A 24367-nucleotide genomic window follows, 5' to 3' on the forward strand; every position below is an offset into this window, starting at 1 on the left:
CGTAAGCTATGCATAAGAAGACATTTCTCTTTCTGGAAATTATGTACCATCAGAATTTACACAGGAAAAGTGACCTGTAATGGGAACTTGCAGGCTGCCATATTTCCAAAATTTGTGTCCTTCTGCTTACGTGGTAGACAATAACTGCTATGCACGATATGAACATACCTTGGAACTTTTGATAATGTGGTGATTCCACAAATACATTTGAGTTCAGTAGAGTTGGAAGCCTATGTTTATCCCATTCACCAGGTGTATGTAGTGATTTGGCTTTATGACTGTATAAAGCGTTGAGATTGACCTTTTTTTGTGTTGATAATTTCCTAGGGTTCTTGATACCCCAAACATGCTTTGTATTTATTAATCCATATACACTCCCCCAGCCTCAAGATCTTCATGACATGGAATACTAGGTTAGAATATTAGAAATATTCATATTGTTATTTATGTATGTAGGTTTTGAGATTCTGGTCCATGTTGACATGATTGCATTATGCAATTCCTGAAGATTGTCTCAGGAGCACCTTCATGCTGTGAATCCCCTGGTCTACCACATCCCAAAGATGTTCTACTGGATTCAGGTGTTTGTCTCTCACTCTCTGCGGCACTGTCTCTCACATTCTGAGGAAACTCTAGAGACTGTTGTGCTGAAAATCCTAGATCAGCAGTTATAGAAACGCTCAAACTGAAGCTGCTGACCCATATCTGCAGGATCTGCATCAAACTGCAACTCTAAGCTGCTACACGATTGGCTGACGATTGATAATTGCATTATTTCAGAGCAGGCGTACAGGTCTTCATAATATAATGCTCTGTGAGTGTATACACATACACAGGCACTGGGAGCTGGGGCTGCGTGGGCACAAACCGGTTGAGTGCCCATGCTGACCCCTGTCCACGGTTGAAAGAGCCTATGATGAGAATGTGAGCATCAGCGCTCATCAGCACCCATTGACCTCAATTAGGTAGATATTGGGCATCATCCTTCTCCTCACCTACTCCTTTGATGTTTTCTCGTCCATGGGTTCCTCCCTCCTGCTGAGCTCATGCCAAAAATGTAATCGGCAAATGTGTAGTTTAGTGCATAAGCAGGTTCTAGTGGAGGTTGCATTGCTTCATTATTTATATATTATTTTTTGTCTGCAGCACACCTGCGGCCTCTCTGCCCACTTTAGCGAGCAGCCATTAATATGAAAGCTTATAAAAGGCTAAGCTCCTAACTTCAGATGGCCACCTGTTTTAAAAAGGCCGCAACGCTGGCTGCAAATTTGATCCCGCTCACTGATAAGGTAAGGAAACCTCTGCTTATGCAGACCTCTAATTTCAGTATATGGATACTGGCTGAGTATCTGACTGTCACATGTGCACATGTAGGCCTATAAGACCTTCACCTACAGGGTGAATGGTTTACCCACCTCTACAATGTCATCTGACTTGGCTACATCAACAGTGAGTGGGTTAAAAAATAATAAAATAAAAGCTATTAATCAATACTATCAGTCAGCTGAGTCTCCGAGTGCTCTCTTAATCCCTCTAAAGGAAAATACATCAGGAATTCATTGGTAGAACAATGTATGGCAAAATGCTGCCATTCTAAGACCAGCCATGGGACGGTACCTGCAGGCAGAACACACAGGTATCCCTTGCCCCTATAGCGTCTATAGGGACCTGGTTCTTGGTTTGTCTCAGTACATCTTCACTTCCTTTCCGTATCAGTGTCTCCTCTGCAAACAACTAGCAAACCCATAACCCCTTAAAATCGCCTTAAAAGGGTCTGCATGTGGTAGCCCACCGCTCTCATAAACACATAACTTACATATTACCATCATTGGAGCCAGTAATCATTAGCCACTGAGGTAGCGGTAGTTAATAAAGAATAAGGTTATGATTATTAACTGAATAATAAACAAGATTAAGGGTTTAGGCCCTTAACCTTTTCTGCTCGGGGGGGGGGGGGGGGGGCTGTAGCATGGCTGACGCTGTGCACGGACCCTGGCTTTCTTAAGCTGGGGCGTAAGAAGGATTTTGTAGGGTGGTCCACATGTGTATGTATAATGACTATGAAGGAATTGAATTTATTTGACAGTGTTGATGTTTTTGGTGGGGTTCCCCTTGGGGGTCAGCTGAGTAAAAGGGTGCATGAGTGTAAATGCTCCATTTCAGGAGATGCTGAAGAGCACGCGCGTTGTTTTGCTGCTGCTGCTGTTGTTGTTGTTGTTTATTTGTGAGTCTGCACGCGCAGGCATGTCATTTATCGTCTCCCACTCCATTCCAATGTGCTCCATGTCGGGATTTAGCCCCCCACCCTCCTCCTCCTCCTCCTCCTCCTCCTCCTCTCAGCCTCCCGCGCGCCCCCTCCCTCCACTTAGCGCCTGTCAGCACGCGGCCGCAGACAAAACAAGCGAGCGAGGCGCGGCTACAATGATCGCGCAAATCGGCAAAGACAATCCCGCGGCCAGCTGTCCCCGAGCCGAAGCGGCCGTGTATCCGGACTCGCCCGCGTCCTCGGCGCCGGAGCACGGGCAGCTCTTCCTCCGCAGGCCCACGCAGACGAGCACGGGCAGCGTCAACCCGGAGGGCGGCAGCACGCAGCCGCTGGTCCCCTCAGCATCCGTCGCCGCCTCCGCCACCGCCAACTCGGCCGCCTCGCGCACCATGACGTCCTCGGGCGAGTTCGCGCCGTCCGCCGGCCCCCTGTTCGTGCCGAGCTCGCGCCGGAATCTGCTGTACAAGGCGCTGTGCTTCGTGGTGCTGGCCGCGCAGGGCGCCGTGCTCGACTTCTACCTCATCGCCTTCACCGACCTGTACTGGTGCTCGTGGATCGCCACGGACCTCGTGGTGCTCTCCGGCTGGGCCATCTTCTTCGCCAAGAACAGCCGCAGCAAGCGCGAGCGCGCGTGCGGCTTCCGCCAGAAGGGCTCCCTCTTCGGCTGCCGCCTGGGCGAGTTCGCCTTCGCCTACCTGGCCTGGCTTATCTACGTGATCGCCTGCGCGCCCAAGGTCGTGCTGATCCTCGAGACGTCCATCCTGGAGCTGGTCGCGCAGCGCGTGCCGCTCGGCGTCACGGGCTTCGAGCTGGCCGTGCTGCTCGCGGCGCCGCTGCTCTTCTGCCTCATCAACTCGGTGGCGGAGGACCCGAACGGAGCCACGCGCCACCACTCGCGCGGCTGCTTCACGGCCACGTGCATGGACGTTCTGGACAGCTTCGAGCTCGTGGAGGCGCTCGTGCGCGGCACGCTGCCCACCGACGCGCGCTACCTCAGGTACGCGGTGGTGTCGGCGCATGTGGTGGCACTGGCCGCGCCCGTCGTGTGGCTCTACGAGCTCACGGCGTCGCGCGCGCGCTGCCGCTGGGCGTGGGCTCGCTTCCTGACGGGCGCGCTGGTCAACGCGCCGCTGCTGGCCATCCGGTGCGTGCTCGTGCTGCTGTACCGCGCGCCGGCCTCGCTCTTCCTCTTCAAGAACGCCTTCTTCCTGTGCTGCGCGTGCCTCGAGCTCGTCGAACAGTGCGTGAACGCGCGCAGCGCGCGCCGGATGGCGGGCCACGCGGCGCAGGTCTCGCACTGCGTCTCGGAGAACGACATGGGCCCGCACGGCTACGTCAACACGCTGGCCGTCAGCACGCAGCCGTAGAGGGGGTCGAGAACTCTTCTCCGGAGGTCGCGGGACATCAGCAGCCTTATGGACGACGTCGTGCTCCAGCGGCTCCGACAGGTGCTAAAACCAAACGACACGCGGTGCCAATGAAGAACAGCCCCGCCCCCATCTCTCATAACCCCGCCCATTCCATACATTTCACCCCCCCCCTTACCTACCTTACCACCACCTACATCTGAGGGGTCAGACTCGGGGCTTGGAGGGTCACAGCTCTGCAGAGATCGGTTTTGAGCTCTGTTTTTCCTCTAGAGACCAGAGTGCGCTGAGGAGACCATCAGAACCGTGGTGGAGAACCTGCGCTTGTTAGGAGAACCTACACTCCTCGTTCGCTCTGGCAGAATTAAGTGAGAATTGGCCTTTTTTGCTCTTGGGCTCCCCCTACAGCCGGGAAGTGTATATCACTATAACTCACAGTAAGGCAGCAAATCAGGCTTTGAGCACCCCCTGAAGGACACGCTTTACACTTGCTTTTTCCAACACGCTGGGAGATGCAGAACCGCCATCTGACGTGAACGCAGCATGTGGACAGAGGCGGTAGAGTAATATTATGGAAATGTACACAAATACGATTCGGGATATGCTGCGTTACGCAGTTACGCAGAAGTCTCGTGCAGCTCCACCAAGGTTACATATGTGCAATAGACAGCGTCCTGAGCCTGGAGTAGCAAAGAAACCTGATACAGCCAATGGAGCATCAGCATGATGAAGCATCTGAAGCTGCTATTTTAAGATAAAAATGCTACATAATGCTGCTTTTAAGGCAACGTTAGTGTCTTTGTGGCTTGTGTGCTCTGCCCTAAAGCAGTGTCGTTCGGAGTGGTTTGGCGGTTCATTTTTAGAGAAACTTACTGAGTCCGATTTCTTTACAGTGGTGGTGACTGGAACCAGGGTTTTCTATGTCTGCAATACAAATATAGCAAAAACTGCCAATTTATTTAAAGCCCCGAACCACCAGTGAAGCTACATTTGTCTTCTGGGTTGATGGTGTTGATGTTGTTGATGGTGGTATAGAAATAAGAATCTGCCGGGCAGCTTCCTTCATGTACCGCTCTGCTACCAGTGTCATTTACAAGACAGGTGGCACAGTGGCACACAGCTCCAGGGGCCTTACCTGCTCCTGTCATTGCCTGTGAGGACTTGTGGAGGTGTGTTCTCCGTATGTCAGTGTGGACTCCCTCCAGATGCTCTGATTTCCTCCCATCTCCCCAAACCACATGGTAGGTGAATTGGCTGGGCTAAATTGCCCCTAGGTGTGTGTGGTATCCTGTGATAGACTAGTGCCCAGCCAAGTAGGCGTGCCTGGTACCCTGCCTGGGAGGACTGGTTCCAGGTAGGCTCCAGACCCACCATGACTAGGAGCACACATCACATACAACTTGTCTAGCCCCTGTAAAGAAGTATTGTCAGTGGATTAGGACTCTGGAGTAGATGGTATGGGACCTATTGCCACCATGTCTAATGCGAGGCATGGGCTAGAGGGGTGTAAAGGCCCTCCGGCGTTGAGCTGTGGAGCAGTGGAACACTAAATCTTGCCAGTGCTGTGTGCAAAAAGCTATTGGTGGAGTGTCTGAGGCTGACACTAACGTATTCATAACATAATATTTTATGCAATAGCTTTCTGTCAGGGAGCTTTTAGAGGGATTACCCCCCCCCCCCTCTCCAATTGTATGCAGTGAAATGTAAGTTTCTCTAGAATAGAGCATTCACACCAAACCACTCTGACTGACTGAGCTTAGTGAGTCATTTAAAGATGCAGACATTTGCCATTTGTATATATTGGTCTTGCAATTTAGTCCAAGACTAAGGCTAATCCCGGTCTACGAAACAAGTTCAGCTCAAGAAGGCTTTACCAATTAGCTGACGAGTTGACCTGGTGGGTTTAATGAGCTACAAGACAGCTGTGCTATGGTTCACCAGGCCTGGAGTTAGACACATATGCCCTACATTTTGAAGCCTTCTGTATCCAAACCCACCCTCCTCTGCATTCACCCACTGTTCTGCCCACCCAACCCTAGAGCAGCGTACGCAAATAGCAGAGAGTAACGACGTCTGAAAGAAGAGGCAGGCGCTAATTAAAGTTTATCTAAGATAAGATTTGTTTGAGCAATTAGGTCACTTCTAAATCTGTGACACGCGATTGCTGTGGTACTGCTGGGACAGTGTGAATGCCCTGCTTTAGTGTCCGCAGAGCTGTTTTCTGAAGACAAGCAGGCGGACGCTAAAATCTTAAATATGGACGCAAAACGACCCCCAGCCCCCCTCGGATTTAAACACTGGGCATGCTAGGCCGGTGAAATGCCATCGAACAAGGCTAGGCCTTTCACTTCAGCTGCATGGTCTGACAGCCAGTGTATGGTTTTACCATTAGTGCAATTATGACATGTCATAACTCAAATTTGGGGGAAGGACCACGCCCCAAACTCCTCCTCCCTCATGACGAACAACTTCTCACCCACCACCACTCAGTCTCTTTCCTTCTTCTCCACATCATCCTCAGTTTGGATTTGGGGGGTGGGGTGTGTAGGGGGATCTCAGCTTCACACATCTACCTCGAAGCTGCCCTGAACTCCATCCCAAAAGCCTTTAGAGTTTGCCTCGCCTGGCCTCGCCTCGCCTCCCCGCTCCAGCTCCCTCTGGGCGTGGTCCATACTAGCAAAACCAGTGATCCTAGCAAATTAGCTGAAAACAGAGCTATCCAGACAGTGGAGGAGGAAAACAGCATGCACAATGGATGTGACCTCAGTCTGGCATTTGCTTCTTTTGTAAAGTGCTGCCACTGACCCCCACCCCCTATATAGTCCCCCAACCACTACTCCATCCTGCCCCCAGTCTCCATCTTCCTACAGTCTCGCCAGTACACGTTCACGGCTGTGGTCATGAACTTTTGCTCATCATAGTGCTACGTGTGACTTGCAGTTTTGTTATGTTTGATTGCACATGTATTGTAAGGCACTTTAATTTATAATGTGAAAGTATAATTAATGGGATGTTACAGACAGTGCTGTTTGGTCAAGCTAGTGCTTTATTTTCTAGGCCTACAGTGGCATGCAAAGGTTTGGGCCCCTCTGGTCAAATATTTGTTATTGTGAATAGCTAGATCAGTAAAAGATGACTTGGTTTCTGGAAGGAAGACAGTTAAAGCTGGCACATTTCTTTTATATTTTAAGAAGGATAAGTCTTTCAAAACAAAACAAATAAAATGCATGGTCAGTTGGGCATGCACTTCCGTTTTGAGGCCTATTCACAAATGCTCCTTTCTTTTCTCCCAGTTTTGTAACCGCCAGTTAGCCGTTCGTAGCTCCCCCTAGCACTAGCAATGTTCCCACCACTAGGAGGATATGGACTTGACACATCTCCTCCAATGCATTCAAAGCCACTGCCTCTTTTCGAAACCGCTGCCAATGTGGTTAAGGAGTCAAGACTGCTTTACCACCCAGAGAGCAAGGCCAATTGTGCTCTCCCAGACTCTGGCTGCTGATGGCAAAGAGGCATGGGTCAGGATTCAAACTTGCTACCCCTGGGCCAAAGTGGTTGCGCATTAGACCCCTGAGACCCCTCATTTTTTAAATGATGCTTAGATCAGGGGACTGTGAGGGCCATGTCAAAACATTCAGCTTGCATGTCCATTGTGAATTATGAAGTGTGTTTAGGATCATTATCTTGCTGTAGAAGCCAGCTTGTTTAACAGATGGTGTGATGTGTGCTTCCAGAATTTGCTGATATTTCTATATGGATGAAAAATGTGTAATATTCTGAGGGGATCACATTCCTTAAAATAGTTGAAGATGACTAACGAAACAAACAGAATTGGATGTTTCTAAAGTGCTTTTGCCCTCCAGCAATGCCGTCTATTGAATTCATTCTCCCTTCTACCAGTGAAATGTTCCCCGTGTCACTGGCTGCAACACAAACCCCAAGCATGATCTGTACATCTCCCTGCTTAACAGATGGAGAGGTGGGCCTTTCACGAAATTCCTGCTGAATGTGTTGCCCTGTGGCTCATTCATGAGGGGTCACTGCACAGTAGAACAGTGCACCACCACTCCAGAGTCTGCTAAATCTCCTTGAAGATTTTTTGCAGTCAAACAGGGATATTGATTTGCCTTCAGGCAATGCTGTAAACAGCTCTCTTTTGGAAAGTTTTCTTGGTCTTCCAGACCTCACCTTGAGTTTGATCCTTAATTAGCCTACATTACAAACCTAGTAATAGGTAATAGCTACCTAATGACACCTTATAGCCTTTGTGTGCTTTTTGGGCCTTAATTATTTCAATGTTCAGTGTTAGACAGCTGCTTAGTGGAGGCCATGGCTGCTGATTGTTGGAAGATTTGAGGAGTCAGAAGCTGTGTTCAAAACCAGGCCCTTTTCAATCATGTCCAACATGTGCAAATCCAGATGAACTATTATGGAGAACTATTATAGGGAACTGAATTAGATGAGATAGTGATTGGTTTGAGAGCTCATTGCTGTGTGACAGGGTTGCCAGGTCGCTACAGTGGTTTCCAGCCAAAACGTGTTTGAAAATCCATCAACATGCATGAAAAAACATCCAAAAGTAAACAATAAAAACAGTAAAAACTGTAGATTTTCAGCATTACAATAAGTCAACTAAACCAACATGGCCTAAAAATAAACTTAATATCCTACAAAATTACCTATCATTTAAGACAGATAATTACATTATTATATTTGCATATAATATATTATTTTTAAATGATTATTTAAGGATTTATAGATTAAAGGTATGTTTTAGTGCCTTTTTATGATGGGACACCCTGACCCTGTGCAATCAGAAACTTTAATAAACAAGATTAAACTTGCAAGCAATGACAGAAGAAGAACTACTCATACATATAAAAACTTTGGCATGAGTGATAATTAATAATATTCTAATAATAAGAAGAATATTTCATCTTTTACCTTTCTTCTGCCTTTTGGAGATCAGCTCATTTTCTATTCACTTAGACCACCTATTCACAGTAACAAACACTTCGGCCAGGGGGTGCCCAAATATTTGCATGTCACAGTATGTTGAAAATGTCACACATATTATGGATATCAACAGACATTATCTACTAAATGTGAGGTGACGTCTCCCAGGCATTGCCCTGTCAGACACATTGTCTGTGGATGCACTTCTAAAAGGTGTAAATAGACCTTGTGCCCTGCTAGACTCGTGTATCTTTCAGATAGTGACCGTTATGTATTGTTTACTGTGTTCAGATGTGAATGGAACGTGAAGGGTGGTACTTGAGAATGAAAAACTGCTTTAAGGTGTATGATACGGGCTTGTGATGATTGCCGATACTGTTAGCGATTAGCACGGATACTTTGTGAATAGCACTACCTACGAGAAAAGATGCAATCCATCTTTTTGAACTGACGCTCTTCTAACAGCGGCCTCGACGGGCTGCGTTACAGCAGTGGCATCTCATCCGTCTCGACCCAGAACTAGGCTACCTCTCTATACATGATCCTACTGCTCATTTTTTCCCCCCAAGTCAGGAGCCAATGTATTTGTCTTCTCTTTCCTGTGCTTTTTTTTTCTTCCATCATTTCAACAGACAAAGCCTAATAAAGCTACCATGGTTGTGTAGCTTAGGCCCGTTTACACCTGGTCACTTAATGTGTCTTGAGTATCAGGATTAGATCTGAAAAAGGCCGAGCTACGTAAAACTGCAATTGACAACAGATACAAATCTGATAACATGAAGTCACATGTTACAGCAGTGTAAACGCATCCATATCTCCGAGACTCATTCCTCAACCAAAACCCCTCCCAGTTCCACCAAACCACCTGCAACAATTGCACACAATTTGACTGCCGACTATAAATGCGGCATGTTGTTAGAGTCTTATCAGGATACAGTCCTGATACTATTCCCATGAAGTGAGTGAAGGTGTAAACAGGTTCAGAGAGGAGATCAATGGAATGTGAGTGAATGGTTGCCATGTAACTTTGCCTGTGCATGCAAAACATCCTGTATCTAGATCAGAATTCAGGATAGTCAGCAGAGTCAATGCTTAAGCTAGGTCACTCACAGGAAGCAGGTCGGGCTAAGGAAAGAAGTGTAAGCAAATCTCGCTCAAATGGAAAACCCCTTGTTTTGTAACTCTTCTTGGTTTTACGCAGTCACACGGATCAAACAGACAGTCCTGCAAAAACAAGGTGCTTTGAACGCTTGCCTGGCTAGTACAGTTCCAGCTAATGTGTGGTAACTTAATCATCGCTGTCATATCGAAACTTTGTAACTCCATATTTTTGTAGAGTTCATTTATTTATTTTTGTACCCAATTTAACGAGACCATCTCCCCTTATTTTGCATAAAAAATATTATGGCTAACGAACCGATACCCAGCCAACATGCTTGTGTGGGGATCACATGGGTGGGTTCCAGGTGGGCATGGGATCTGAGTGGGTTTGTACATGTGTTGTTACTGGGACCCATTTGAGAGTCCCATCTAGGCCCCATGTGCAGTGTACAACCCATATGGGGCCCAAATGTAACCCGTCCTGGTCCAATCACTGGCACTGGTGAGACCCTGGTGGGCATCCACATGTGGGGCCGACTTGGAACCCATGCACAACATTTTCTGGTTCCCAGCTGGACGTGTTATCTGGGTAGAAATGGCCTTGAATTGTGCTTGAATTAAAGAACAGTGTTTTTCTGGTCATTTTAGAAAGATGAAGTTGTGTTCTTCAGTGATGATGATACAGAATTTGATGATCAGATTATCAGACCACGATCAGAAACGACTGTGCATCTTAACTCTGTAATCATTCACACTTTCAGATTAGAGAAGGGGAGGGTGGGGAGTAAAATATGCAGGCCGAAAGTGCATTATCAAAAATGAAATTTTTTGTGCCTCACCGTGCAATATGAACATGTTTAAAATGCTATGAAAATATGAAGCTGTTTAATAACATCTATATCAGAAGTTTAAATGCGGTCACATGAAATGTCCATGCAGATTTGATTGCTATTTCTATGTGCAATGCATACACCTTCAGATGTTTTACAGAAGACTCTGCCACAAGGGCTGGAAACAACACACACTTTATTTACATTTTGTTTTTACGGGACATTTTTTGCACTATACAAATCCTGACATCTTCTTCCAATGGAATATTGAACCTGGAATTTGTGACTTGAGAAGTGTAACCCTTTTCTTTGCAGATATCTACAGTGAATTCCAGTAAAGAGCACATGACGACAACCAAAGAGTGCTTGTGTTTGAGTTGGCTGATTAGGAATGTACTATTACAGTAATACATACAGATCCATGTAATGGATACTTTATTCTTCTAAACATACATGAATCGAACCAGGCGAACTAGACAAAGTAAGACCCACTTTAATTAGAAAAGGTTATGATATAGTACAATACAGCAGAAATGACAATGTTCTGTAAATTAAAACCTGTATGTTCTCTGAGGTACCCAAAATAAACGTTGTGCTGTACCTATATAGCCAAAACAAATGGCTATATGTGTATGTTTGATGTAAGAGACTGCTATAATGGACAATCTACAGTTTATAAGTAGAACCTGCGTTCCAAGAACATGTCTTGATGCTTTGATGACTCTGGAATAATGAATAATACTTCAATTTTTGATAATAAACATTAATGGTAGCTAAAAGCATTAGTCAGAAAGCCTGCATTTAGTAGAGTAACATTATGGGACAGGAAAGTCTACACCATTCTGTGAAAACTATGAAAAATCACTCAGTAACAGATGTGCACATGCACATGCACATGCTGTTGGGCCCTTGAGCAAGGCCCTTTACCCTCTCTGCTCCCCAGGCGCTGGAGTTGGCTGCCCACCGCTCTGGGTGTGTGTGTGTACTCACTGCCCCTAACACGTGTGTGTGTGTGTGTGAGTGTATGTTCACTACCAGATGGGTTAAATGCGGAGGACACATTTCGCTGTACAGTGTACACTATACAGTGACAAATACGTGCACCTTTACCTTTACCTTTACACACTAACAGCTTGCCTAGTCCCTGTAGAGGAGTACTGCCAATGGAATAGGACTAGATAAACATGAACCTTGGTACCACGTGCCTAATGCCAGGCATGGGCTGGAGGAGTATAAAGCCCCCCAACATTAAGCTGTGGAGCAGTGGAACTGTGTTCTCTGAATGGCGATGCTCCATCCAATAGCTTTGGAAGGTGTTGGGGCTCATCCAACATCCCGACCTCACTAAGGCTCTTGTTGCTGAATGCAATCAAAGCCTCACAGCAATGTTTCAAAATATAGTAGAAAGCCTTCTGCCCTGGACAGTGGAGAAAGTTATTCCAAAAAAACTTAAAAAAACAACAACAACAACCTTGATTTCTGAAGAAACAATGAATAAACAGGTGTCCCAATACTTTTGCCCATACAGTGTACATAGGACAGTATATTACAAATTTCATTGTAAACCGTTTCTTCACTACAATCAACTTGGCATATTTTCCACAAAAGCAAGCCCATTAAATGCTGTGGAAGCTATTCTTTTAAAAAAAAGGTCCTGAGTGTTTATACCTGGTATAGACTGGTGATTCTCAAAACTGCAGGGTCCACAAGGCCCAGATGTTTGCTTCAACCCAACTTCCAAAAGGTATGGACAAAAGAAAGTGTCTGGGCCATCAGGGTCCAGAAACAAGCTGTCTACACTGTAAAATCATCTGTTGTTTCCAGCTTAGAAATCAAAAGAACATCAGCTTCCTGTTGTCTCTGTGCAGAAGCCAGAAGAGATTGGACTGTTCAGGTAGAGAACTTCCTGTAGCTTTGCCAGATCAGCAAGAGAGGATGGTGGAGGCTCTTCCCGTACATTCGAGTCCCTGGAACTATATCCTTGATCAGACCATCTGGATTGTCTCTTTCCCGAGGCCTCTTCCATCTCGTTCTCGTCTCTCTCCTCTGGCTGGTTGTGATCATCCATTGAGGGTGGAGGAGCTAGCATCTGGAGAGATGCCAGGGAGAGCTGCAGTTGCTGGAGGGCATCCACCTCTTCTGCAGAAAAGTCCTTTGCTGGAGGCTCACCTTTCACAAACACTTCGTTCCTGTTTAGCGGTAAAAGCTCCGGTAGTGCAGGTTCAGCCAAGAGGCAGGCTTGACTATCTAGAATAGCAGGGTACACACCAGATGCGTGTATGCCAGGTGGCGGTTCCACAGATGGATAGAGGGAATATACCTGGCTGTGCACTGGTTGGACACCCAGCACAGAAGGTTCTATAAAATCCAGGTTCAGATGGGGTATTTCAGAAGTCCACACATTTTCCGTCTGGTCCACGTGGTGTATCTCCACCCCATGCTCAAAGACAGGGGGACCACTGTTGAGCACAGGCTCACATGTAAGAATCGGTGGGGCATTCTGGTCAAGAAAAAGGCTGCTCTCTGCTGCCAGGTCCTCGTCTTCACTGTCTAGGCACTCCTTCTCAAACCAGTCTGGATTCTCCAATTGGTAGGCTTGGAATACCTCTACTGCATCCCTCAAGGCTTTGCCTGAGGGGCAGCTGAAATACTCGTCGATGCCAATGCCCTCGATTGTATGGATCTTCCCTCGCTGATATTTCTCCAGATCCAGGATCCGGAAGTAGAGCTCTTCAAAGTGCTTCATCAGCTTGTACTTAACTGCCACTTCAAACATGGACGGTACGTCTTGCTCCCCACTTATATCCTCAAAATATGCCACCAAGTACTTGCCGAAAGACGCGGGGTGCTGCATGTCGGGCGTGATGAGCTGCAGGGCGAGGGTCAGCATGTCTCCCACTGGCGAATGGACATCTTCCCGTAAGTGAACTCGGGGTCCTCCGCACATGGCTCCCCACTTTGCCTGCACTCCTCGAGAGCAAAGGACCAGCACCTTGTTGGAGGTTTGTTCTATGAGACGCTTCTGCTGTTCAGTCCATTGCAGGCGGCCCATGACGCCGATGGAGGTCGTGTCCAGTAGGTCCAGGTAGACCTCTATGCCACATTTGGCCCTCAAGAAGGCACATAGCTTCAGTACTACGTCAGTGTATTTAGGGTGGTCTCTAGAGTAGACGATCAGCACTGAATGCTCGTGAGCTTTAACCGGAAGGTTGGCGTCACATGCGGGCGTACTGGGTGAATGTTTTCGGGACCATTCTGGAAAGAAATGCAATGGCTCAGATATTTAAAAAATCTCAGATATTTTAGATGTTGTTTGTGGCATATCACCATCATACACTGATCAGCCATAACTTTAGTACCACCTGCCTAATCCTGAGTAAGTCCCCCCTCTGTGCTGCCACCATTTGAGGCATGGACCTTGAAAATCTTGCACCAAGACATTAGCAGCTTGTATGTTGTAAGGTGGGGCCTCCATGGATCGATTCAATGGTGGATCAAGTCTCGGGTGCTCATGACTTAGACCTGCCTGATGTTTTGGAGATGTTGTGACCAACTTGTCTAGCCCTCATAATTTGGTCCTTGTCAAAATAGCGCCTTCAAAAACTCCTTGACAGACGCCTGTCAGTCGTGCTAACGACTTTTTTTTTTTTACTGCTGCTACAATATAGTGACATGTAGAAGAAGAAACTAGACTAAAAGAAACCAAGCGAAAGCAGAAATGTCTCAGGCAGCATAAAATGTAGGACTGCTTACCCTTTCGCTGCTTCCTGTGGTGCAAGCAAGCAGCACAAACAATAAGACCACAGATCAGAAGAAAGAGTCCAGCAAAAATCAGCCAGATCTTAGACTCTTTTGGAGGTTCATCTGCTCCTGTTGGAGAACATTAACACAAACGTTATGCATAGGGAACACAGCTGTCCATTCACACATATACTAAATCGGGACATGCAGAGCACATACCTAGACATATGTCGAAACCCCGGTTCTTTCTGGTGCAGTCGTTTCTACACTTACTGAAGAAGGGCTGGATCTAAATAAGCAGACATTTCCAAAATGGAGTTTTAGCACCATCAATCATCATGTTAGCATGTGTAGAATTGCTTGTACACAGTCTGTCAACCAATAATCATGCACAAACGACAAATCTGGGTCCAGAAAGTAAAATTCCTGGGGTGGATTTTTACTTTCTCAGATATTTTAGATGTTGTTTGTGGCATATCACCATTATACACTGATCAGCCATAACATTAGTATCAATACTGAGTAGGTTCCCCCCTGTGCTGCCACCATTTGAGGCACAGACCTTGAAAATCTTGCACCAAGACATTAGCAGCTTGTATGTATCGATTTAATGAGTCTTAGGTGCTCATGTCCCTGCTAGAAAACCCCCATAAGACCTAGCTGATGTTTTGGAGATGTTCTGAAAACACAGTAAAAATCCACCCCAGGATTTTGTTCCAACTGCCTGGGCAGCTGAGCTGGACCTACATTTTGCCATCTCAACTCTTATGGAAACACACCTGGACGTTGAATTTGCAGCATGTGTGGGGCCAAGCCTCAAGGTCAAACGTAATGTTTAGGAATGACCTGTTGTCCTGTGCAGAAGAAAACATGCCGTTTAACACTTCAAGCTCAATGACGTTTCAGTGAAGTACAGAGTTTCTGTAATAACGTTCATCAGCCATAATAAAAATTATGAAACCTCAATCTTTTCTTATATGATCTTACGCACCTCATCTGTTTTCTAGGTCAGTGTTTCTATGACAGTTCTGTGAAGTACAGAAAGAGGGTAAAATGAAACTCACCTTATTAAGAATCCGTTTTGTCTGTTTATCATCACCACACTTCACAAAGACATCGTAGGTTTCAGAAAGCTCTTCTGTGTTGAAGGAAACCAGCAGCGTCCGGCCATCTGGTCCTGTGCGCTCCATGGTAATGTTGGGCTGCCAAAAGGATCCTGTGGTACAGGGAGAAAATTAAACTTGCATGCAGACTAGGGACGTGTGCCAAAAACCATTAGGCCATTTGAACACACCTACATACACTGTATGGACAAAAGTATTGGGACACCTACAGATAGATACTTTATTGATGCTGAAGGAAATTTAGCAGCCAGTACCAATTGCACAATCCAGCACAGTTATACAATACAATAATTACAATAATTTAAATAAAGGTAAAAAATATATATATATATATGTATTTAAAACCAACCGGAGATGAAAGTGCAGTTATAAAAAATAAGGAATAAGTAATGTACAGGAGGACAGATCACAATACTGAATAAATATGTGCATATATTGGTATTGGTACACCTATAGGAGCTTTTTATGACATCCCATTCCAAACCCATGGGCATTTATATGGAGTTGGTCCCCTACTGCAGCCCTAACAGCAGGTTTGGAACTCTGCAGTCATTGTGCAGCAGAGCATTGGTGACTTTTCTGCAGTATGCTCAGTAACGTTATGTGGTCTGCCACTTTGTTGCTAAGGTTCCTAAACACTTTCAGTTTGCAATAACACCACTCACAGCTGATGGCGAAATATTTTTTGACTTCTTGTTGCAACGTAAACATCCTACAGAACCACGCTGGAACTCGGGGAGCTCTTTAGAACCACCTATTCTTTTACTAATGTGTGTTAAGGCAGACTGTGTGGCTAGGTGCTTGATTTCATACACCAGTGGCAAAAGGACGGAGTAAAATACCTGAATTTAATGATAAGGTTATGTGTCCCAGTACTTTTGTCCATATAGTGAATATAATGGAATGTGCTAGAAATCTTCAGTTTTAGGCCCTGGAAAATAGCTAGTACTCTTTGCCTTGATGCCAAGATAAACTCTATTGTAGAATCAGCGGTTTTAAATAAACCAATGACCAATCATTTCTATTAGCCCAATCTTCACACAAGGTAAATGGTAGCTGCGGCTTTTAATAATGCGGGGAAAAAAAGTTGGCAAAGTTAGTCTTAAAAAATATATTTTACAAACATTTAGATACACCGGCCTTAATTCAATTAAGAAAAAAACGTACATTCAATGTAATTCAGTGTATTAAAAAACAACAACATTTGACTGATACTCTATGGGCCCCATCTTACACCCTGTGCAAGGCATGTCGAGATGCTCATTACTATCTTATACTCCGCCAACTGTCTATTTTTCATGCGCCGTTTAAATAGCAACCATGCTTGGAAATAGATCTTTGCCGATGGGTATGGTGGTCTCGAAATTTGTTGCACGTTATGACCAAACCACACCCCTGATTAATAAAGAGACTTTTTCATTGTTATGATAGCAAAGACACACAGACACACCCTAAATCAAGCTGTACGGTTGGCGGCTCACCCAAGAATGCTAAAATAGAGCCCTGTGTGTTTGTTTTTTTTTCTTGTCAGGATAAACAAAACTCCTCCACTTGTCTTCTCTCACCTCTAATAATGCAGAATTTGGTCTTCATCATGACAGGATGGCTGCAGTCTGTGGTTATAGATACACATATAAACATTATTACAAAAGTCTGTTCTGTCGTATTTGCAGTGTGTACTCACAGTACTAACGCACAATAGGCAGTGAAACATTTATCAGTGGTCAGGCATTCTCAGTTAATGTTTACTCTCATTAACTTACCTGGGACAACAACATATGTTCGGATGTCGTAGTTGGAGAAGCCTGAATTTGGCTTGGGGAGGTTGGAGACAGACACGGAGTAATTGAACCCAGGTTCAACCACCATTCGGTCCACAATAAAAGCCCACTTCGAAAACAAACACACCACAGCCTGCATTAAGACACGATTCTTAGCTCTCAAGAGAAGAGCAGCTACGAATTCAGCACTCACCTGTTCACCAGCGGGATTCCTCATACCAGGAAGCTTCTTGGAAAGAATGTAATGAATGCACAAGTGTTCACCTGTGTCTAACTTCATCACCTGAAGCTGAGCTCCCTTTAAAAACCTAATGCTCCCTGAAAGAAACACACACACACACACATTGACTCACACTCACTTACAAAAGTAGAGATCTATCCATAATATATTAATGTCCATATATCCATGTAATATTTCAGTTGCACCCATTGCTGACACAGATGTGCAAATTCACATATACAGCTTGTCTAGTCCATGTGGAGAAGTACTGCCAATAGAATAGGACTCTCTGGAGCAGATAAACATGAACCTGTTGGCACCATGCTGCCTAATGCCAGGCGCAGGCTAGAGGGGTATAAAGCCCCCAGCATTGAGCTGTGGAGCAGTGGAACTGTTCGTGTTCTCTGGAATGATGGTTGGTTCTCCATCCAGTACTTTTTGGATGAGGTAGGGTGGTCATCATCCAACATCCTGACCTCACTAAAGCTCTTGTTGCTGACTGCAATCAAATTCTTACAGCAATGCTCCAAAATCTAGTAGAAAGCCTTCTTCCTGGGACAGTGGAGACAGTTACTACTGCTATGGCCTCCTGTGTCAAGTCAAGCCAAGTCAACACACTTAAATTGCCTACCATCATCCATGGCCTTCCACTGAGCCACAATTACTGCCACCAAGTCTCCATTCTCGTCCACCTTGATGTCCCAGTGCGTCCTCAGATCCACTGGAGCGCTTGGAGTGTAATCCTGCTGTTTCATCCATTCTTTATAGAAGCAGTTATCTGAAGAAAGCAGTGAACTGTTCAGTAACTCTGTTACAGTCAAGCTTCTCATTACCTTGACCCAAACAAGACCACAGAGATACTTACTGATCTCAGCACTGCACGCCACTTCCTGGGGGAAAAAAGAACAAAAAGAAGTCCCACTTTTACTTGCAGCCATTTTTCCTTTTCCCCTTTTCCTTCTACACAAACATATACACATACCCCGATCAGCCAGAACATTAGCACCACCTGCCTAATATTGAGTAGGTGCACCTTGTGCCGCCACAACAGATCAGACCTTTCGAGGCATGGACTCCACAAAAGACCTCTGAAGGCATCCTCTGGTGTCTGTCACAGAGACGTTAGCAGCAGAACCTTTAGGTCCTGTAAGTTGTGAGGTGGGGAGTCCATGGGTCGCATCAGTGAGTCGTAGTGCCCACTTTCCAGAAAATCTCCACAAGACCTGCCTGATGTTTTGGGAACGCTCTGACCCAGTCGCCTAGCCATCACAATCTGACCCTTGACAAATGCTCCCGTAGATGAAGATATGAAGGGAACAGAGGGGTATCAAGCCCCCAGCATTGAGCTGTGCCAATGGTTTCAGTTTTTCACTTCTTGTCAGTGGTTAGTGATGCTAATGTTATGGCTGATGGGTATACATATGCGATAAGTGATAGTACTGACTATTCAATGACAATAATAAATATGTAAATGTACGCCGCAGCAATGCATAGGTATGGGACTTCTGTACCAGACTTCTGTATTCGGACATTTGAGGTTATATAGGTTTACAAATGAAGTCAAATAAAAAATAAGCATAATATTTAGCCCAGCAGCCCAGCATCACCTCTTTATTCTGCTCTTCCAGAACTCAATAAACTCATCCTCAAACGATGCTCGAAAACCATTCCCCATTTCCAACCCCTTCAGATGAATCATGCTCTAGTGACTACTTCAAATTTCAGTTGAATCCTTTCCCAACCCTGCTTTGGGACAGTTGGTAGTTCTACCCCAGTGTTGTTCACATTTTGACCATACAGTCAATAGGTACGATTGTACGATTGAGTCAAAAAGAGCAACTTTACAGGAGGAGGCAAAACCTTCCTAATTTTCCATTGAACTCAATGTCAAAAGATTTTATTACGAGTAATTCTGGAGCATTTCTTGGGGTCCATCGAGACATTTTGACACAATGTAAAGAAAAACTGGCAGATTCACATGGAGATACACGTTTTTGAGGGACAGTGGCCAAAAGTAGCTGGAAAACACCCTGCAAATCTACTGTAGGCGTCTGTAGTTTATATAACTGAAGCAAACCAGGCCTTTATTAAAATGTAGTAACACACTGTAATCACCTCCAGCTGGAAAGCCAACAGCAAGACATAAACTGGTGTACGATTACACTTTTTTTTACTAATAAGCTAAATTAATACTTTTTTTCATCTTATAAAAAAAATTAGGATGACTTCCTATTCAAATTTGCCAGTCCACCTTAAATAGTACAACAATAACAGCCTCCAGTGAAGTCATCTGACTGTAACAGCTGTGCCATTTAAGGTGGAATTGGAGATGACAGCCTATAAGGCTTTAAGAGGCAGGTTTCACACCACAGGCCTTTGATTACAAAAAAAAAAAAAACCCTGAAATCTTCAAAATAACTTCAAAATAATAATTATTACAAATCTAAGCCTTTTCTCCAGCTGAGTTTCAGGAAAGGCCAGCTTAGTGTACCTACCTGAAGTGCACAGCCCAGAGAGGAGTCGTTTAACACGCGGATACTCGAGCTCTGACACAGAAAGACGACCAGCAAAATCGCTCCCAGCTTCACTGGACTCATGGTCCTGACATGACAGAGCAGCACTTCACGAAGCTCAAACTAATCTCATGGTTTCCACGATGTTTTGGAGAAGCAGGGCAGCGGGACTGCGAGGAGGAATGAACCCAGCTAAACTTCCTGGACTTTATGCAAATCACGACTCGCACGTTAACACCTTCCTTTACTGGAAAGACTGCCTACCTTTTCTAAGAAGCGCAGGCGGGAGATGACGGCGATGACGAACCTGCTTTGTAAAAGTGTGTCAGCTGAGCTGATGAGCTGTTAATCACACTGTGCAATGTTTGCACTCCTCTGTTGAAATAAGTTAAAATAAGTGAACAGATCATCAACAAGAAAGACACTTAAATATGATTTATGATAAGTAATTTCCAGCACTTTTTTAAGATCACCATTTCTATTAGTGTAGCTGAATTAAATAATAATAATTAATTAAAAACATTAAATAGGCTTTAACTTTTGTACACCGCTTTTTACGTTTTAATATTCTCCAAAATATGTTCAATTCAGCAAATTAACAATTATTAATTAATCATCCCCGTTATTTCCTCGTATTGCACATTAAGCTGCATTAATTCTGTACGCTTTTGACTCCCAACCTCCCAATTTCTCAGCGATAGAACCAATCAAAATGTCCATTTGAGCTGGGGGGCGGGCACAGTCAGCAAGACAGCCAATCAAATTCTCTATTTCGGCTGCCGGTCACAGGCAACAGGAGAACCAATCAAAATGTTCTACTTCTACTGGAGGGCAGGCACAATCAGCGGGAGAACCAATCAAATTCTCTATATCGTTTGGGGGCGGCTACAGTCAGCAAGTTAGCCAATCAAATTCTCTATATCGGTTGGGGGCGGCTACAGTCTGGGGGAGAACCAATCAAATTCTCTATATCGGTTGGGGGCGGCTACAGTCAGCAAGTTAGCCAATCAAATTCTCTATATCGGTTGGGGGCGGCTACAATCTGGGGGAGAACCAATCAACCTCAATTTCAGACAGGGTGCAGCTCGTTAATCCGGTAAATGTTTGTGAACTGCGATGGTGAACTGATGTATTTGGATACTTCTGTGAACTTAATGTGATTTGGTTTCTAGTTTTTATTCATTTTAAACATAAACACACATATATATTAAAACATCTAGCATTACTGGCTCATAAAATAATAATGCTTATTACTGTGCACTGTCTATGTAATTAGTTTTTCCATAAAAAAATATTTGCATAACTGAACTGTGGTGATGTTAACAGTCTTTCATAGTGGTTTAATATAATAATAATAATAATAATAATAATAATAATAATAATATAAAATGTTTTAGATAGACGGTTCTGAGACAGCTTCTACCCCCACACCATTAGACTGCTGAACAGCCAGCAGTACAGTATCAGCCCAGTCTGTCACAAAACTCTCTCACAGGTCTTATCACACAAGATATATCATCCCACCCACCCACCCCCCATACACACACACACATACTGAAACAGTGACCTCTGCTCAGTCACTTTGCACCCACCAAAGACTTCACCCCAATCACACTTGTATTGTGAATATATATATATATATATATATATATATATATATATATATATATATATATATATATTCTGTTAATAACTAAGTGAGATGTAGTTTCCAGAGGCATTGGTTACCTTAAATACAGAAATCTGGGTCCTATTATAAGTAAAATCATTCTAAATTGGTAAGTTTCACTTGAACTGAAAATTTCCTATTGTTTGTGTGTGTGTGTGTGTGTGTGTGTGTGTTTTGTCTTTATTTACATCTTAGCCGGTAATGCGTCGTCTTTCACCACTAGGTGGCAGTACTTGTCTCTCTTTTGCATTAGACTTGGCACACTCTCCAATGTTATAAGGTTCTTTCTCTGCTGTGTTGTCTAAACTCTTTTTTGGTATTAATTTTTCATCTTTTTAGAAATCAGAAAGATTTTCATATAGTACAGAAAGGGGTATTTGACTCAGAGCAACCCTTTTTGGCACTCTATAGAATATTTTAGAAAGAATCATAGTAGAGTAGAATCTGTTAACTTGTTAAAATGGCTCTCTGAGTAAGCGGTATGGTTTTATACAGAACCACTGCTTTTACTAAAGAACCCGTGAGGAACACCTTTTTAAGAGTATATGAAATGTCCTGGAAAGTTGCTGACTACTGTGTCCTTGCTGGTCATTGGTTGATAACAGATCAGTAAGGGTCTTTGGTGGAAGACCAGTGAAACAGACTAAATATGGGCTTCAGATTTTAAGCATCCAGCAAAAAAAAAAAAAAACATAATATAGGTCTTACCTACATCACACCTCCATTCCATCAGTCAAACACATATGCATTGTGTCCAAAAGTATCCAGACACACACACACACACACACACAAAACACACACACACACACACACACACACACAGAGAGCTTGTATAAACCTGATAGAAAAGCATCTCTGGAGATCACCACCATTTGGTCACCAAGCCCAATTCCAGGTGTGATCTAGAGCAATGGTTTCCATCCCTGGTCCTGAAGGACCCCCTGCTCTGCACATTTTAGTGGTTTCCTGCCATACACACCACCTTCAACTCGAGAAGGATTTGTTCTTTAGCTGATAATCTGCTTCAGCTGGGTTGGAAGCAGGGTAGACAAATGTGTGAGGCAAGGTCGGGAACCACTGGTCTAGAGGGGTATAAACCCCCTAGCACTGGACTGTAAAACAGTGCAATTATATTCTCTGGGATGATGGAGCTCCATCCAAAAACTTCAGGAAGAGTTGGAGTGTTGGATCCAGAGCTAATGCTCTTCTTCGCTAATGCCGAATGCAATCAAATCCCCACAGCAATGTTATAACACCTTGTTTTTTTATAAGAAGAGAAGAGGTTGTTGCTGCAGCAATTAAAGCAGCATTATGTGAGAATTGCATTTCTTGCTCTTGGGCTCCCCCTACAGTCAAGAAGTGTAATTCATGCACTACAGGAAATGCTTTTGCATGCATTTCACAAGCTGAGAGATACAGAACCGGCCTTTGAAAGTACAGGAAGCACGTGGACTGAGGCAGTAGAGTAACAGTACAGGACTTTACACTAATATGACTTGGTTTCTGCAGTGTTATGCAGTCTTCACGAGCGTTATCCTGCCTGCTTCTCCAGTGTTACATAATGCAGTAGGAGATCTCCAGGGCCTGTAGCAACATTAGTGGTGCTACTCTTCCCTACAACGTGCTAATGGCTCATCTACATGATTTAACTGAAGGTAAGGTAAAAATGCTACATAATGCTGCTTTAATTTCCTTGATTTCAGAAGAAAGGTTGGATGAGCAGGTGCCAACAAAGCTTTGAACATGTAGTGTATGATTAATCGCTTATTTCATGTAGACCACTATGCTCAGACACTTCAAGCAGAACAGTTGCCAGCATTCCTTCCTCTCTGTACATCTGCACATGATCTCAGAGCTGGATAATGAAAAGCACAAAAAAAAAAAAAAAAAAAAGACATACTGAACCGAAACAGGGAGGGAGGGAGCCCAAGCATAGGAGAGAACAGTAATAGTTCAGGGTCAGTTATCTGTAGGGCTCACCATTATAGCAAACCCACAGTGCGTTCAGCCTAGTCCATGAGGGCAAAGCCTGCACACAAGTCCAATATCAAAACCCTGAGATTAGCTGTGTGATCACTTATATGGGCTACCCACACCCAGCCCAGGTGTTCGCAGTCATGTTTTCATAGAGCGACCAGACATTAGAGGGATTAGTGGGGTGTTAAAATGTTGCATCCTTGGTTTGAAGAGAGTTGTTTGGACATCGGTGGAACAGGGTGTGGAGAGACGGACAAAGACTCTGATTTTAATGATAAATCAAAAGAGTGACCTGCCAAGACCTACAGAAAGAGCTTCAGCGTTCTCACACTAATCTTGTAAAAAAAAAAGACTCTCATCCCAGTTCCCATCTATGTCCAAATGTTTGTGGACACCCCTTCTAATGAATGCAGTTAGATACTTTAGGTTGCACCCATTGCTGACACAGCTTGTCTAGTCCCTGTTGAGAAATGCTGCCAATAGAATAGGACTGTCTGGAGCAGATCAACATTTACATTTCCATTCAAGGCATTCAGCAGACGCTCTTATTCTAACTTGTTTGTATCGGCTGGTATCTTTGGGATCCTTCTAAGCTTGGATATGACTACATACACAAGTCAGTATGGCGACCACAGTGCTCAACACTACACTTTGCCCAAGTAATCTTGGAAGAGGTGGGTCTTCGGTCTGCCATCAAGCATGGAAAGGAGCTGGTCCATTCTTGGTTTTGTAGGCCAGCGTCAGGGTTTTGAATCTGATGCAGGCAGCAACTACAGGAAGCCTGTGAAGAGAACGCAGCAGAGGAGTGACACAGCTGAACTT

At 44.6% G+C, this 24367-nt stretch overlaps 2 protein-coding genes across 2 annotated transcripts; one reads left to right on the plus strand and one right to left on the minus strand.

Annotated features, from left to right (window-relative positions):
• The first annotated feature begins 2383 nt into the window (after nucleotides 1-2383).
• On the plus strand, nucleotides 2384-3713 carry tmem121b (transmembrane protein 121B). The gene has a single exon (XM_072673086.1). It carries the CDS (start codon nucleotides 2422-2424, stop codon nucleotides 3631-3633), a length of 1212 nt encoding a protein of 403 aa, XP_072529187.1. The 5' UTR covers nucleotides 2384-2421; the 3' UTR covers nucleotides 3634-3713.
• A 6984-nt stretch (nucleotides 3714-10697) lies between these two features.
• Nucleotides 10698-20075, minus strand: il17ra1a (interleukin 17 receptor A1a). The gene is made up of 11 exons (XM_072673085.1): nucleotides 19882-20075; nucleotides 18252-18276; nucleotides 18018-18164; nucleotides 17360-17484; nucleotides 17149-17275; nucleotides 16951-16998; nucleotides 15326-15477; nucleotides 15041-15115; nucleotides 14481-14550; nucleotides 14274-14390; nucleotides 10698-13775 (listed from the first exon to the last, which is right to left on the minus strand). Exons 1-11 carry the CDS (start codon nucleotides 19981-19983, stop codon nucleotides 12364-12366), a joined length of 2400 nt encoding a protein of 799 aa, XP_072529186.1. The 5' UTR covers nucleotides 19984-20075; the 3' UTR covers nucleotides 10698-12363.
• Between the last annotated feature and the right edge of the window lie 4292 nt (nucleotides 20076-24367).

The sequence above is a fragment of the Salminus brasiliensis genome, chromosome 2 (assembly GCF_030463535.1).
Source record: "Salminus brasiliensis chromosome 2, fSalBra1.hap2, whole genome shotgun sequence".
NCBI classification, from domain to species: domain Eukaryota; kingdom Metazoa; phylum Chordata; class Actinopteri; order Characiformes; family Bryconidae; genus Salminus; species Salminus brasiliensis.

What these genes read in the sequence shown, in the direction of transcription:
- tmem121b (XM_072673086.1), top strand. Translation starts at nt 2,422, where the DNA reads ATGATCGCGCAAATCGGCAAAGACAATCCCGCGGCCAGCTGTCCCCGA.
- il17ra1a (XM_072673085.1), bottom strand. Translation starts at nt 19,983, where the DNA reads ATGAGTCCAGTGAAGCTGGGAGCGATTTTGCTGGTCGTCTTTCTGTGT. An exon ending in CAAATTCTGCATTATTAGAG is followed by an intron (nt 15,478 to 16,950) that starts GTGAGAGAAGAC and finishes CCTGTACCACAG; the next exon opens with GATCCTTTTGGCAGCCCAAC. An exon ending in CAAAACGGATTCTTAATAAG is followed by an intron (nt 15,116 to 15,325) that starts GTGAGTTTCATT and finishes TCTTCTGCACAG; the next exon opens with GACAACAGGTCATTCCTAAA.